We start from the raw sequence: 14728 nt of genomic DNA, 5'->3' as shown, positions 1-14728 counted from the left end.
GAAGACAAGTAAAACTGTGAAAGCCCTTTGGTCCTTAATTCTGTCAAGATGGTGATGTCAGAAAGAGATACAAATTAGTTAATAGAAAACCTGAGCCTGATTTTACAGGAGGCTTCTTTTTACCCCCCCTCCCTCCCTCCCTCTCTTTTTGTGTAATAAAGTGTATGATAAAGGGATACAAGGAAGGCAGTCTTCTAAACACATCTGCTGATAGTTCAATGAAGACTTTTGACTAGAAAACTTTCATTATAATACCAAGAAATATAAGCAAATTTTAACAAATGGTAAAACTGCTTTTCATTTTAAGATCACCATAGACCAAGATCTTCCTTCCTCTAACTGATGGTAGTTGTATAGACTCAAGCAAGGGCTTTCGGGACAGAAAAATTAAAGCAAGTTACGAGTTTTGAACTCAATCCAAATAATATGTGTTGAGTACCTACGACGTTCAAAGTATTGTACCATAAAGGAGCTTAATAGTTGATAGACCGTTGCACCTCGAAGCACTTTCATGGTTCTATTCTTTACACTTAAACAATAATACACAGCTATTGTATTTTAACTGTGGCTTGGCTAGGTGGAAAATTTTTCCTCCAACTTCCTTCTGCTTTCTTTTGCAGTGAACCTCTGATTTTTGCCAGCTAGTTTACTGTAACCAGGAATAAAGCAGGATGATGAATAATTTTGAAAAATTATAAAATATGGTTGACAATTATTTTGTATGATTGTCTTCTGTCCCCTTTGGTTTTACCAGAATGGTGTTAAAATTAGTTGGCAAATCCATGACAGACACAAACCTTAGCACTAGATCACTTAGACTGAGTAATTGTGACCTCTCTGTGTTTATGGCATTTTCAATATCATCTGTTCCTTCTTACTGGAGGATATTTATTTAACAAATACTTTACTAGCACGTATAAGCCTGATAATGTTAACATACCTAAGGTTAGACTATGTGCTCAAAACTGAAAAAGCACAATGCTATTAGAAGCCTTCTATTATTTAATGCCTCTCTCCCACTCTCCCTATAGATGTGTTAAAGGCCACACCACTAGTCATTTAACCATCTGAAATATAAACCTGGGTGTTTAAAATAGTTTTTTTCAGCAATTTAAGAATGGCATGCCACTGATGTTGCCTCTTACCCTGGCAATGCATCAACTGCAAATTCAGATCAAGTGGAAAATGTTTGCCTCATCTTTGGAGTATTTAAAAAACAAATCTTGAACACACAGTTGCAATCACATGAGATTGGGTGCAGCCGAATTCATTTTAGTATCTTAAAAAGGTAACACTTTTCTCAAGACACTCTTGTGGTTATCTTTTCTCACTTGCCTCCCTCCTCCCAAATTTCCATGTGATAGTTAAAATTCAGCTTACTTTTCAAGCACATCTCAAATATCCCTCTAGGAAACTGTTTCATCTCTCAAATACAGTCATGTTTTTCTTCTGACTCCTCCACAGTACTTGGGAACTTTTGTTTGACCCTTGTTTTTTGTTTCTCTTTCATATTAGAGAATTACCAGTATTGTAAACTTTTTTTTTTTTTTTTTAAAAAAGGCCTTATGACTTTGCTCTGTTTGGTTTTCACTAATACATCAGGAAGAATGCTTTACTGTGAATTGTGGGGGTGGAGGGGAAGGACACGGATTATGATGATTTGTGCCGGTTTCAATCCTAATATAATTTATCTCTTTAACTAATCCGAGACGGAGGAGAACCTAACGTTCACACTGGAAAATCACCAGAGGGGGGAAAAAAGCCCCTTCAGAGATGTTCAGGCAGAACCCACCCGCCTCCACGCCGTTTAAAGCAGCTGTCTCGGGAAGCTTCCCTTCCCTAGAATGTGGGAGAGGCTTGGCGGGGCAGCAGCTGCAAAGCAAGGGAGCCTCCCATTCCCCGCGCACACGACCCCCGCCCCCCGCCCAATTGGCGGCAGCTGCCGGGGCATCCCCGTGGAAAGCTCTTTCCAAGTGTCGGCCGAACGCGGCGGGGGGGCCACAGCTGAAAGCAGGCGGCGGCGGCTCTGCTCCCCTTGGACACGGACGGCAGCCTCGCTGGCTCCGGCGCTGCCACCTGGCTGCCTCGTAGCGGTCCCTCAGGTGTCCCTCTCCACGTCCAAGACACCTGGGCGACGCGGGGCGACTCCCCTCTGCGCCGGGAGACCCTAGGGTAACAACAACAGGACGAGCGTCAGGGTCTCCCGCACGGCACTTGCCAAAGCGCCTTCCCAGGTCGGGGGGTGGGAGGCGGGGAAACAGCCGGCTCCTGGAGGGAAAGGTCGTTCCTCGCCCGGCCCGGGACACACCTGGCGCCGCTTGAGCGGCGCGCCCCCTCGGGTGACCGCCTCCCACGCGCGCGCTCCAGCCCGCCAGCCCGCGCCCAGCACCCCCGCCCTCCGCGGACCCCCTCGCAGCCCGCGCGTCCCCACCCCACCGCGCGGTGGCCTCGGCCGGCGCCCGCGCACGCGCACGCCGCGCCCGGCCCTCGGCGCTGTCATGGCGGCGAGGAGCAGCTTCAGTGGGCACAGGGACGGCTCGCGCAGCCGTGGCGGGGCGAGCTGTGCCAGTAGCATCCTCACCACCGTCCGCAGCCTCAGCCTCGGCGGCCGCGGCGCCAGCGGCGGCTGTTTCTGCAAAGGCTGAGCGCAGGGGTGGGGCGGACCAGGAAGCCATGGGGTTCTGTGCAGCCGCGGACTCCCGGGGAGCGGACTAGGGAAACTTGGAGGCTGCGACCAGGTGCACCGACCTCTCTCCCCCCCCCCCTCCTCGCGGTCTCCGCCAGGCCTCCCCTCCCTTCTGGCCACAACACACCTGCCTCCTCTCCCCGGTGAACCTCAGGTGCCCGAGAGGTGCTCCACTCCTCCCCCTGGGCTGAGCGTTGAGAGTAATCGCCGCCTCCTGCCCCCGCCTTTTCCTGCCCCGGATCTTCGCCGCCGCCTCGTCTCGCGGCTCCCCGGCGGGGGGTGAGGACGGGTCCGGAGCCTCAGGGTGAGGAGTAACTTCCTACCTCTATGGTAACTTGGGGGCCCCCCGCCTTTCCCCGACCCCTCCTCTCCCAGCGGCAGTTTCCCCTTCGGTGCACCTGTGAGGAGAGGGTGCCTGCGCCCAGAGCCCGGCGAGTGGGGGAGGAGTGAACCTGCTCGGAGCCTCCTGCGCCCGCCGTCCTCGCAGCCAGCGCCTCGAACCGGGGAGGCGCGGGGGGCCGCGGTGGGGTCCCTTCAGGAACTTAACTACTCCCCCCTCTCCTCCTAAAACACCCTAAAACAAAACCCAGCCTATCTAACGTTTATCTAATCTTCCAATAGGGTTTGGCGTTGTTGTCAGCCTCGGGGAGAGAGATTGGACAACTATTTTCCAAGAGGAGGAGGGCGACGCCAAGGACTTTCCACTTCAACTGCTTTTGGGGGTTCTTCGCAACTTGGGAGAGTGACCCTTTCCGTTTGGCGTTGCGTGTGCTGCTTCCTAGTGCAGCGATTGCTGTCCCATAGGGACCCGAGTTTCTCGTGAACTAGCCATGGCTAGTGAAGACAATAATGTCCCTGCCCCGCCACCAACAGGTGATGACGGGGGAGGTGGAGGGAAAGGAGAAGAAACCTCTGCTGAAGAGGGTGCATTGTCCCTGAAACCAGGGCTCCCCATCAGGGGCATCAGAATGAAATTTGCTGTGCTGACGGGACTGGTTGAAGTTGGAGAAGTATCCAATAGGGATATCGTGGAAACTGTCTTTAACCTGGTAAGTAGATACCTATTTTAAAAGCATGTAATTCTTTTCAGTGGGTTGAGGAGCCAGCAGTTAAAAGGGGAGCCATGTGCTTTACTCAGACTGATGATGGCTTTTTCCATGGGTAGAAATGAAATTCTGCTGACCTAAATGAAACAGTTTCTTGTATTTTTCAGTTTAAGGGACATTATGTAAAACTAAGATGCTCCAGCTTTTGTGAAATTGAACAGATCGCTTTTGTGCTGAGAAAGTAAATGTTGCTAATGGAAATATTTTTTGGGGGGTTCCAGTGGAGGAGTTTTAGTCTATAAATATTTTTGGGAGGGATGTCTAAGTAAGTTTTTGCATTTTTCTTTGACATTTTAAATAAGTTCTTGTGACCTCTTTTTGGACTTGAGAAATGATGTAAATGGTAGTACCTACTCATTTTGAGTCTGCCTAAGTTACAGTTTGCCAGAAGTTTTGAACGCAAAGTTTTGTTCATAGGACTGATGAAAGATTAATTTGCTGCAAAGTTAGCATTTATTTTAAATTTTAACCAGTTTAATATTTTTAAGCATAACTAACAAATGTTAAATTTTGGAATGAATTTAAGGTTATATTGTGAAAATTGAATGGCAATTTGAAAAGAGGATTTCTGCAGAGATAGTATAACTGTTTCTTTTGTAAATTCATGTCTAGCAATTAAGTATACTTGGTCATTGGAAGTTGCTGGTTATACTACTATGAGTTATGAATGTTATTTTTAAGAGATAGACATGCAGTACTTTCCTTTTCCCCTTTTCCGTTCCTAGAAATGGTTATTTCTTTTTTTTATTATTTTTTTTGATTTTTGTAAGAGTTTATTTGAGCCGAACTGATGACATATGCCAGGAGCAAGATCTCAGATGCTCCAGAAATGGTTATTTCTAATGGGGCTTTTTTAGATTTCTTGATTCCAACCTCTGTTGCCCATCAACTTAAAGAATAAAAAGTAAATTTGGCCTTAAAATACTTCCTCCTCTTCCGCATACTCACCTGTGTTAGCCTATAATAGATGGGAACAAATACGAATATGCAGTAGTTGTAATAATTATTTAGCACCTTTCCTTGTTACCTCTGTTTTCAAGGTTAGGCTCCTTTTATTTCAGGGCAGTTAATTATTTCCTTCACTAGACCTTTGCTAATAGTCTGCAATACAAATTCTAGAATGAGAAAGTAGCTAGGTGAAATTCACTTTTGGAATATGAAAATTTTGAACAGTAAAGTATTTTTTCTCTACTAATTTGTTGTATTCAGAGCTTATGTATAAACACCTATAGACACACATTTTAAACTATATTTTATGGAAAATTTTCAAACACACAGAGAAATAGGATAGTATAAAGAACTTTGTTATTGATCATCCAGTTTCAGCAATTATCAACGTTTTGTTGGATCTTGTGTGTGTGGGGACTTTAAAAGTTTGTAAGCCTTGCCCTGGCTGAATAGCTCAGTTGGTTAGAGCGTCATCCCCATATGCCAAAGTTTCTGGTTTGATCTCAGGTCAGGGCACATACAAGAAGCAACCAATGAATGCATAAATGAGTGGAACAATAAATCACTGTTTCTTTCTCTCTTTCCTGCCCTCCCTCCCTCTCTAAAAATCAACAAAAATAACATTTTAAAATAAAATAAGCCCAGCCAGCGTGGCTCAGTGGTTGAGTGTCGATCTGTGAATCAGGATGTCATGGTTCGATTCCCCATCAGGCAACCTGTCTGGGTTGCAGCTCAGTAGGAGGCATGCAGGAGGCAGCCAGTCAGTCACACTCTCTCATTGATGTTTCTCTCTCTCTCCCTTTCTCTCTCTGAGATCAATAAAAACATATTTAAAATAAAATAAAAGTTTGTGAGTCTCAAGGAGATAAATGGTAGATTGATGTATTCCTTTACTTCAAAATAGAGAAACTTGAAAACTTCCTTTTTTTGTTTTTGCCCCCCCCCCCCCCTTTAAACCTCATGTACCTTGGATGATAAACACAAATCTGTGGTAGTGATATAGTCTGTAATTAGTTGTTTGTGTGTGAAATACAACATTCCCCTGGCAGAAGGAGGATTCGAACTGATCTGTTCTTTGAGTCACTTGTATTTTATCATTAAGGAAAATTAAAAAATGTAGTAATAGTTTTCTTCTGTGCTGCCAAGAACTGTAGGCCTGGTGAGATTTTAAGGTTATTGGTTAAGTCTCTCACAGTTACTTGTTTGCAGGATAATAGATGTCCCGGTAGGAGAGGGAAAAGTCTGTTCAGTAACATCCACTCATCACCATCATTCTCTTCTGTAAAGCAGAGAAGTCGCTGAGAGGATTGGATTTGTTCCTCTCTTTCCATTCTCTTATGAAACTTTTTGTGCTCCTTTGTGGATATCTCGGGAAGGTCTAGGCAGTCTTCAGAAAATTTGTGGAGCTGAAATGTTGGGAATCTGGTAATCTAGTTCATCTTACTGTTGTTCATACAGGTGTACCTAAATATTTCCTAATTGATGGTTGTCAGCCTTAGTCTTAGTTCTATTCCAGGAAGGGAATGAAGTGATTTTTATTTTCTTGAATTTTTATAAGAGTTTATTTGAGCCAAAATGAGGACATATGCCTGGGATCAAGGTCTCAAATGTTCCTAGTAATAATGTGATTTTTAAAAAAGTTATTGCTATTTACCAAGAATATATCTGTATTTTGATTTGATGTAGACTTATTTGTTCCCCTAAGCAGGTGTTTGTAGTTTAGGTATAGCTTTCCCCAATGTAAGGGCACAAAAATCATTGGTCCTGCTAAATGTTAATGGTGAAACCTCCATCAGTACATTTAATTTCTTATTTAACATTCAAAGCTTTGGAAAAAACTGCTTTAAAAAGACTTTATAAGTAAGAAAACATTTGGTCATTCGTTTTTTTTCCACTGAGAATGTGGATGCAGAAAGTTGATCATTAACTTTTTTTACAGTTAGTACATTGGATTAAAATTTCTAAAACTGTAATAATAGGATACAGACAGAAGAATATGTAACATGACTAAGAAATGAAATACTGTAACAATATAAGCCCTATGAACCTCCTATCTAACTTAATCAGTGTATTACCAATGTTGTTAATTCTTCCTGTGTGTTCCGCTTTTATCATAGCTTCACTGGATTTTTCTTTAGTGAGTTCACACTAATTTTTATAGCTGTCATAACATTTTTCTGTTTTTCAGGCATTTTATTAAAATAGGTTATGTTCTGATTCTTTTTTACATATTAACTACTTTGAGCAATACAGTTGTACTGTTAAAATTAAACCACCTCCCATCCTCCATAATTGTCCAAATTAGTGGTAGAGCCATATAACTTGAGAGTTCTTTCTCTACAAAGTTCTTCCTCCCAAGTTTGCTAATTTGACTTGAACTTTACTCTTCTGTGAAGTCCTTTGAAATTTACCACCTTTCTTGTAATTTCTTTTGCAAGTCTTTTTTATAGATAAGTTTTGATTAATGGTGCACCTGTGTATTCGAGTGTCTCAAAGTTCTGGTCAGCTTTTACATTTTTCTGGTTGCACTTCAAAACCATTTTGTTTTTGTTTTCATCTGTATGCTAAAGTTATTTGTCACACTTTTGGATCTAGAATAATTAATTTATTGACATGTTTCAGGAACTTGATGCTGGGTTTAAGGCTTCCATTAGGTATTTAAAGGTATTCATTGTTATTTAATTCAAGAATAGTGTTTCCCATGATCTGGTGACAAATACATGCTTTTATGATTTTTTTTTGTTTAAAGAGTATAAGATTTAAATTAACATGTTGAAGCTTAGAAGATGGAATATAATTTTTTATTATAGTAGTTTCCCTTATCCACAGTTTTTTTTTTTTTTTTTTTAAATCCTCACCGAGTTCATGTTTAGAGAGAGGAAGGGAGAGAAACATTGATTGGGTTGCCATATCAGGGATTGAACCCACAACCCAGGTATGTGCCCTGACTGGGAATCAAACCAGCAACCCTTTGGTGCATAGGATGGCGCTCAACCAACTGAGCCACTCCAGCTGGGCTGCAGTTTCACTTTCTGCAGTTTTAGTTACCTGCAGTGAATTGTGGTACAAAAGTAAGAAATAGAAAATTCCAGAAATAAACAATTCATAAGCCTCAACCCTCTACCCTGTTAGTCACTTAGTAACTATCGCAGTTATTAGTGCAGTATTGTAGTGCTTGTATTCCAGTAACCCTTATTCTACTTAATAATGGCCCCAAAGTGCAAAAGTGGTTTTTATTTTTTAAAAAGCAGTATAGGAAAAAACATAGTATATATAGGATTTGGTACTATCTTTGGTTTCAGTCATTGACTGGGGGTCTTGGAACATATTCCCTGTGGATAAGGGGGGACTATTGTACTCATTGTATGGCATTTGATATAGGTCCTGCTAAATATTAATGGTGCAACATCTTAATACCTTTAGGAGTTGAGCATATCACACAAAGCCTCTGCTAGTATAGAGGGTGTACTTGTAGACTTAATGGGGCAGCTGCTATTCCATTCTAGCTGATTGTTGTCCTACGGTAACATGGGCCCAATGGTGTAATACCTTTTGATTTTTCAGGAATTACACATCTAGATCTTAAGTAACATTTGAAAATTGTCATATTTTGGGCAGAACAGTTGGGCAAAAGTAGGTTTACATTTGTTTGTGTGGAAAATATGATAATAAATAATACATGAATAAATTGTTTCGTGTTCTCACAACTATAAACCTACTTTTGCCTCACCCTGTATTTATTAAAGAGTACTATGTGGGACATAAAATCACACATCGTTACTTTTCAGGCTTTTATATGAACCTTAATTAAAAAATAATCATTGAATATGTTTTTATTCTAATGTGTGCCATCATGAATTTAAGGATTACAAGTAATCCTTTCTAGAAATATACATGTTGATGGGTTTCCCCCCAAATCAATCTGTACTTCATGTTCTAAATAGTAGAAAACTTGAACTGGTTTTAAACACAATAAAAAGGATTTATGGTCTCATTTATCTGGAAGTCCAAAGGTAGGGCAAGACTTAGAGTAACACAATAATATTAAAGACCAGCTTCTTTCCATTTCTGTTTTCTTCTATGATGTCAGCTCCAATCTGTTGATATTCCTCTTGGCTGTAGAATGGTTGCCAGTGGCAGTTGGGAGAGAGCGCCTCTCTGTGCTAACATGCCAAGCCAGAGTCCTGATTGGACCTCTTGAACAAATGACTGTGGCCATTGAAATGTGCTGATGGGCTTAAGCAAACCTGGGGGCCAAACGCTATGATTAAGGATAGGGTGAGCTTTCTCTGAAGTGCCTGGGCTGTATGGGGAGAGGCGCATACGCAAATAAAAATCTGGGTAAGACATTGAAAGGGGTCATTAGATGCTGGATAGGCAGTCATGATGCCCACTAGTCTCCTTTTCAAGTGCATAATAATAAAATAGGTTAAAGGTATTTGTTTAAAGAGGAAAAAATGTTCATTTTCCCAACATCCTATTGTGATCTTGAATACATTTTTTAAACTTCTTTGTGTCTTAGTTTACCCATCTTACAGTAAGGGAAACCACATTGTAGTGAGGGTTAAAGGAGTAAATTCTTGTAAAGCACTTAAAATAATGTGTTGCACATTAAATGCTACTATGACTATTTGCTATGATAATGTTTATAATTTTAGATAGTTGCAATCCTATTTCAACCTTATAAATTTTTTTGTTTCTGTAAAGCTATTAGCCTTATTGACTTTGTAATATACTGTGTAGTTCTTGGAATTTATTTAACAGCCATTGTGATTTTTTTACAAGCCAGTTGTTTTTAAACATCTTTATTGAGGTATAATTCACACAGCATAGCTTGTTTTAAGTATACAATTCAGTGATTTTTAGTAAGTTTACAGAGTTGTGCAGGCATTACCACAATCTAATTTTTGAACATTTACATCTTGTGTTCAATATATTTTATAATTTTACCTCTTACATTTGGGTCTATGATCCATTTAGAGTTAATTTTTGTATGCTGTGAAAGAATGCTCAGATAAGGGTCTAAATTCATTTTGTATGTGGATATCCAATTGTCTCATTGCTGTTTGTTGCAAAAGGTATTGAATTGCCTTGGCATCTTTGTCCAAAATCAGTTGACCATAAATGTAAGGCCTTATCTGGACTGTCAGTTCTTTTCCATTGATCTGTAAGTCTGTTCTTATACCATTACCAAACTGTCTTGATTACTGTAGCTTTGTAGTAAGTTTTGAAATAGGGATGTATGTTTACTATGTTCTTTCTCAAAATTGTTTTTCTAGGTCCTTTGCGTTTCCATGTGAATTGTAGGATCAGCTTGTCAGTTCCTGTAAAAAAAGCAGGCTTGAATTTTGATGGGGAGGTGTTGAACCTATAGATCACTTTGGGGAATATTGGGTTTTACAGTCTATGAATATGGAATGTCTTTTCATTTATTTAGGTCGTCCTTAATTTCTTTCATCACTGTTTTGTAGTTTCCAGTGTATGAGGAGGTGAATTATTTTTGAGTAATTTTCTCTTTTTTTTCTGTTAAAATGGTTCTGTTGGCATTCTGTGCATTGAAATTTCCAGATAGGGAATAAGTATTTCAAAGTACATGGACATTTATATAGATCATGAGTAGATATTGTTTGATTATTTATTAATGTAGATGATTAATCTACATTAATCATGGGTGAATTGGTGGATTTTTAAAAATTAACTTATAGTTTCTTAGAAGTAATAGAATTGATCATTTGGGCTCCTTCAGGTATACAGTCTTGTTTCCATTTGAATTGGTTTATTTTAAACTGAGAAATCATTTGGGAGTTGAAAAATCAGAGATTTTTTTTTCCTGTTTGTGAATTAATAGAAAAAGAAACTAAGTAAGCTTTTTGTTTCTTATACTGTCCTAGCTGAACTAATCTAAAATATTTTTATATTATGAAGTATCTTTTTTTTTAATTCTTATAGGAGGATATTTTTTCCATTGCTTTTTCAGAGAGAGTGGAAGGGAGGAAGGGAGGAAGAGAGAGGGAGGGGGAGAGAGAAAGGGAAAGAGAGAGAGAGAGGGAAAGAGAGAGAGAGAGGGAGGGAGAGAAAGAAACATCAATGTGAGAGAGAGACATTGATTGGTTGCCTCCTGCACGCACCCTGACCAGGCTGGGGATCGAGCCTGCAACTGAGTTATGTGCCCTTGACCGGAATCAAACTCTGGACCCTTCAATCCATGGGCTTACGCTCTAACCACTGAGCAAACCTGTTAGGGCTGAAGTATCTTATTAACACATATATTCTTTAAAATATTTTTAATAGTTTTTGTGTCCTTGAAAGAAAAATTTTTGTTTTATAGTTCTTAGTTAATAAATTGTTCTTTTTATTTTTGTACCTCTAGAACTTTTCACAGTGCTCGGAACTTCAAGTGTTTGTTAAGTTATATGGAAATACCTTAATCTTTTCATCAAATATATTAAAATCATTAGTAAGCCTAGTTGCTATTGTTCTGTTCTGAAAAAGATATGTTGTTAGTGCATAGAGTTCTTTTATTATTTTCTGACTGTTTTTTATCTTTTTTTTTTTTAAAATATGTTTTTATTGATTTCAGACAGAGGAAGGGAGAGGGGGAGAGAGAGAGATAGAAACATCAATATGAGAGTCATTGATCGACTGCCTCCTGCATGCCCCTTAGTAGGGATCAGGCCTGAAACCCCGGCTTGTTCCCTGACCAGGAATCGAACTGTAATCTCCTGGATCATGGGCCGATGCTCAACCGCTGAGCCACTCCGGCTGGGCTCTGACTGTTTTTTATAAACATACTTGTCAAGCAGTTTGCATTTTTCATTGTACAATTTTGAGTAAAATCTGTTTTACCCCTAAGAAGAACAATTTCATTAATTTTCAAAATAGTCTTTTAAGTCTCTTAAAGTAGTTTTTTTCCTTTTACTCTGATATTATTTAATTAGTTCTCATGTAACTGGATATATACTCAGAAATCCGGGTGTAGATTTCTAGTGAGTCTTTGGTTTAAAAACTGTTGGGACAAAATACGAAGTAAAAAACAAAATGAAAGAAACAGTAAAAAAAAGCTCTTAAGAGTATACAGATTTTTTTCTAATTGATTAATTTCATAAAACATTACTGGTTTTAGATTTTTGAAGACATTTTTCTGTGTGTAATGGTGTCTCTCTTTTGATTCCTCAAAGATTTGAGTTTGTCCAAGATTAATATATGGGATTGAAATGTGCTTTGTGAAGTAGAGAATTTCTTGTTGCTGGAGGTTTTAGAGGATTGTGTATTAGGGATTTTATAGAGTGGGTTCTTACTTTAGGTAGGAAATTGGACACCAAATGACTGTTTTTCTCCCCCATATGACTTTTAGGTTATGTAACTATCTGGTGTTCATGCTAAGTTTTGTTGTCTCTGTTGCACCTAGGTCTTTGCATTTATTTCTCAGAGTTCTATTACTCAGATTTATCCCATCAATCTTTTAGTAATTTATGTTCCATAAAAATTGCTGTTTTAGAGAGAGGTGTGGGGCTGGACTTTCTATATATATTCTTACAGCTGGATGAAAAACTGATAAAGTCTTGATTAGTTATATTTGTTAGAGATAAATCTGTTGCTTGAGAACTGAAAAAGAGTTTCTCCTTGCCTAGTAAGATATTTGTTCAATGAATAATGATTTCATTGGAATGGTATTTTTATTTATAAACTATAGTACAGTCATGTGCTATACATAGTGATGTTTTGGTTGACGATGGATCATCTATAAGATGGTGGTCCAATTATAATGGAGCCAAAACATTCCTATCCTTTCTAGTGACCTCATAGCTGTCTTAAAGGTCTGTAGTCTAATGCATTACACAGATGCTCACCATTGTGTTATACAGTGGTACCTCTGTGGGTTTTCGAATGTAATCTGTTCTGGAAGACCATTTGAGTTCTCAAACGTTCAAAAACCGAGGGACCAACAGCCGACAGCTAGGCCTCAGGATCTTTCCCTCAGCAGAAGCCACATGGCATGATCCACTTCTGAGGCGTGTCCCAGAACCAAAGCGTTTACTTCTGGGTTTACAGTGTTCATAATCTGAAATGTTGCCAACGGAGACGTTCGAAAACCCAGGTACCACTGTAGTTGCCTACCATATTTAGTACAGTAACATGCTCTACAGGTTTGTAGCCTAGGAGCTGTAGGGAAACAGGATTTGTCATCCCAAAATATGTCTCTGTGGTATAGGGGTTATTTTAGGCTAGTAAATGTTAAGGAAGAAGATGGATGCGGGAGAAGCTCTGAAAAGAAGTTGCCCTTTGTAGAAGACGACATTTACATTTGTAGGGGAACTCTTCGTTTGTAAGGGTATCTGTACCAGGAAGAGGGAGGTGGTCTTATGCCTAGTAACTGTTATCAATGTGGAAGACTTTAAAACTTTGAGAAGACTTAAACCTGTGTAACAACCTTATCCTGGTATACTGGGCTTTTCCTGGTAACCTATAACTGAGTTCTCCTTCCCAACATCATCTTTTGTCTTCAGCCGAGGATGGTATTTAAGGTGGTGCCCTCAGCTGGTCTGGCAAGTTACTGTTTTCTTGGGTCTGTCTCATGTATACTGGAGGTATACATGTTATTAAACTTTTGTTTGTTTTCTCATGTTAATCTGTTTTTTATTACAGGGATGTCTCAGACAAGAACACAGAAGGGTAGAGGGAAGATTATTTTTCTTCCCCTCCAAAGCATTAGGCTATACTATATACCCTAGGTGTGTAGTAGGCTATACCATCTAGGTTTGTGTAAGTACAGTCTCATGATGTTTGCACAACAGTGAAATTGCCTAACATTTCTTGGAATGCATCCCATAGATAAGTGGTGCATGACTGTAAATCTCTTTGAGTTATGGGAGTTTTAAATAATTAGGTCTCCGATGAAGTGTTTGGATATTGTTGTTTCTAGTGAAAACACTTTTCTCATAAAGTAATATAAATAAATATATTATCTTAAATCTTGTGCATAGTAACTAGTTGAATCCAATCTTCATGATCTTTGGGCTTCAATTTTTGAGTAAAAATCATCATGTCTCAGCGTTTATAAATACATGTATATGTAAGAAACATTTTACCACAAGCATTTTTAGAAAAGTGTTGATTTAATGTTAATACATGAGACAAACAAAAAATTCGGTCCTAATAGTAATATGGTAATCACTTTCAAATGGGATGTCAACATATCTTTCCTAGAAACAAGAGGCACCGAATTAAAGAAGCTCATTGGTATCTAAAATGGAGAAAAATATTAATTACTAAAGAAAATTATGTAAATGTATATGAAATGATTAACATTATCACCAACTCATGTCTTAGGTCAAATTGCTGTGAAATTAATAGACATCAAACAGACACAAAATCCAAAGCACTTCAGAATAATTTTCCTTACTGTAGGTGTCAGTAGTTGGGTGAGGCAGCACCTTTGGCCACAAGTGTGAGTGGGATATTTTGTTACTTTACTAACACATTTGGTTCATTTATGGTTCTTAATCTATTTTTAGGTGTTTTTGGGAGGATTAGTTTTTATATTCAGTGATGGTGAGATGATGTATGACTCTTGAGTGGAAAAATACATTGATAGTTTGTATGCTCTTGAGTTGAAGTTAATCCATTATTTTGAGTTACAGTATATACTAGCAGTAGCTAAGATTTATTGTGTGCCAGCTTCTGTTTGATGTGTGTGTATTAACCCAATTTAATTCTCATGATTCTCACAATTACTAGATAGGTATAGGTGCTTCTGCCAAAATGCTTTCTGTTTTGCAAAAAATAATAGGGTTGAAAATAACAGGGCTTACTGGGAAAATCATAGGATTGGGGTGGGCCATTCAAAACCTGTGCAATTTTGTAACCAGAATACTAATAACAATATCAGTAACAACCTTAATGAAAATACTGGCAAGGTTAAATACTAGCAAGATTTTCACATTAGCATCAGTCACTTTTGTGATACTAACCCTGGAGCCCATGCTTC

General features: G+C 39.2%; 2 protein-coding genes across 4 annotated transcripts in view; one reads left to right on the top strand and one right to left on the bottom strand.

Moving 5' to 3' along the window:
- Nucleotides 1-1238: 1238 nt before the first annotated feature.
- Nucleotides 1239-3294, bottom strand: LOC308556425 (uncharacterized protein). Of its 2 annotated transcripts, none has more exons than XR_013998702.1 (2): nt 2814-3294; nt 1239-2167 (listed from the first exon to the last, which is right to left on the bottom strand). XR_013998702.1 is itself a non-coding variant. In XM_081135606.1 (2 exons), exons 1-2 carry the CDS (start codon nt 2673-2675, stop codon nt 1722-1724), a joined length of 540 nt encoding a protein of 179 aa, XP_080991732.1. In that variant the 5' UTR covers nt 2676-2825; the 3' UTR covers nt 1254-1721. The 2 variants fall into 2 exon arrangements, 1 of the variants encoding a protein (XP_080991732.1); XM_081135606.1 differs by having other exon boundaries at nt 1254-2167; nt 2582-2825.
- LRBA (LPS responsive beige-like anchor protein) overlaps nt 2654-14728 on the top strand; it is a 504599-nt gene continuing 492524 nt past the window's right edge. Inside the window, exons 1-2 of one of the 2 annotated variants that reach the window (XM_081135597.1) lie at nt 2654-2738; nt 3308-3735. In XM_081135597.1, the coding sequence (XP_080991723.1) occupies nt 3517-3735 (219 nt within the window). In that variant the 5' untranslated portion in view covers nt 2654-2738; nt 3308-3516. Of the gene's footprint in view, nt 2739-2908; nt 2991-3307; nt 3736-14728 lie in introns of those variants that run through there. The other variant, XM_081135598.1, reaches the window with a different exon arrangement.

This window comes from Miniopterus schreibersii (assembly GCF_964146895.1).
Source record: "Miniopterus schreibersii genome assembly, chromosome: 4".
Lineage (NCBI taxonomy): Eukaryota > Metazoa > Chordata > Mammalia > Chiroptera > Miniopteridae > Miniopterus > Miniopterus schreibersii.
This window is presented reverse-complemented; position numbering and strand designations above follow the sequence as displayed.

What these genes read in the sequence shown, in the direction of transcription:
- LOC308556425 (XM_081135606.1), bottom strand. Translation starts at nt 2,675, where the DNA reads ATGGCTTCCTGGTCCGCCCCACCCCTGCGCTCAGCCTTTGCAGAAACA. An exon ending in GGCTGAGGCTGCGGACGGTG is followed by an intron (nt 2,168 to 2,581) that starts GTGAGGATGCTA and finishes TTGTTACCCTAG; the next exon opens with GGTCTCCCGGCGCAGAGGGG.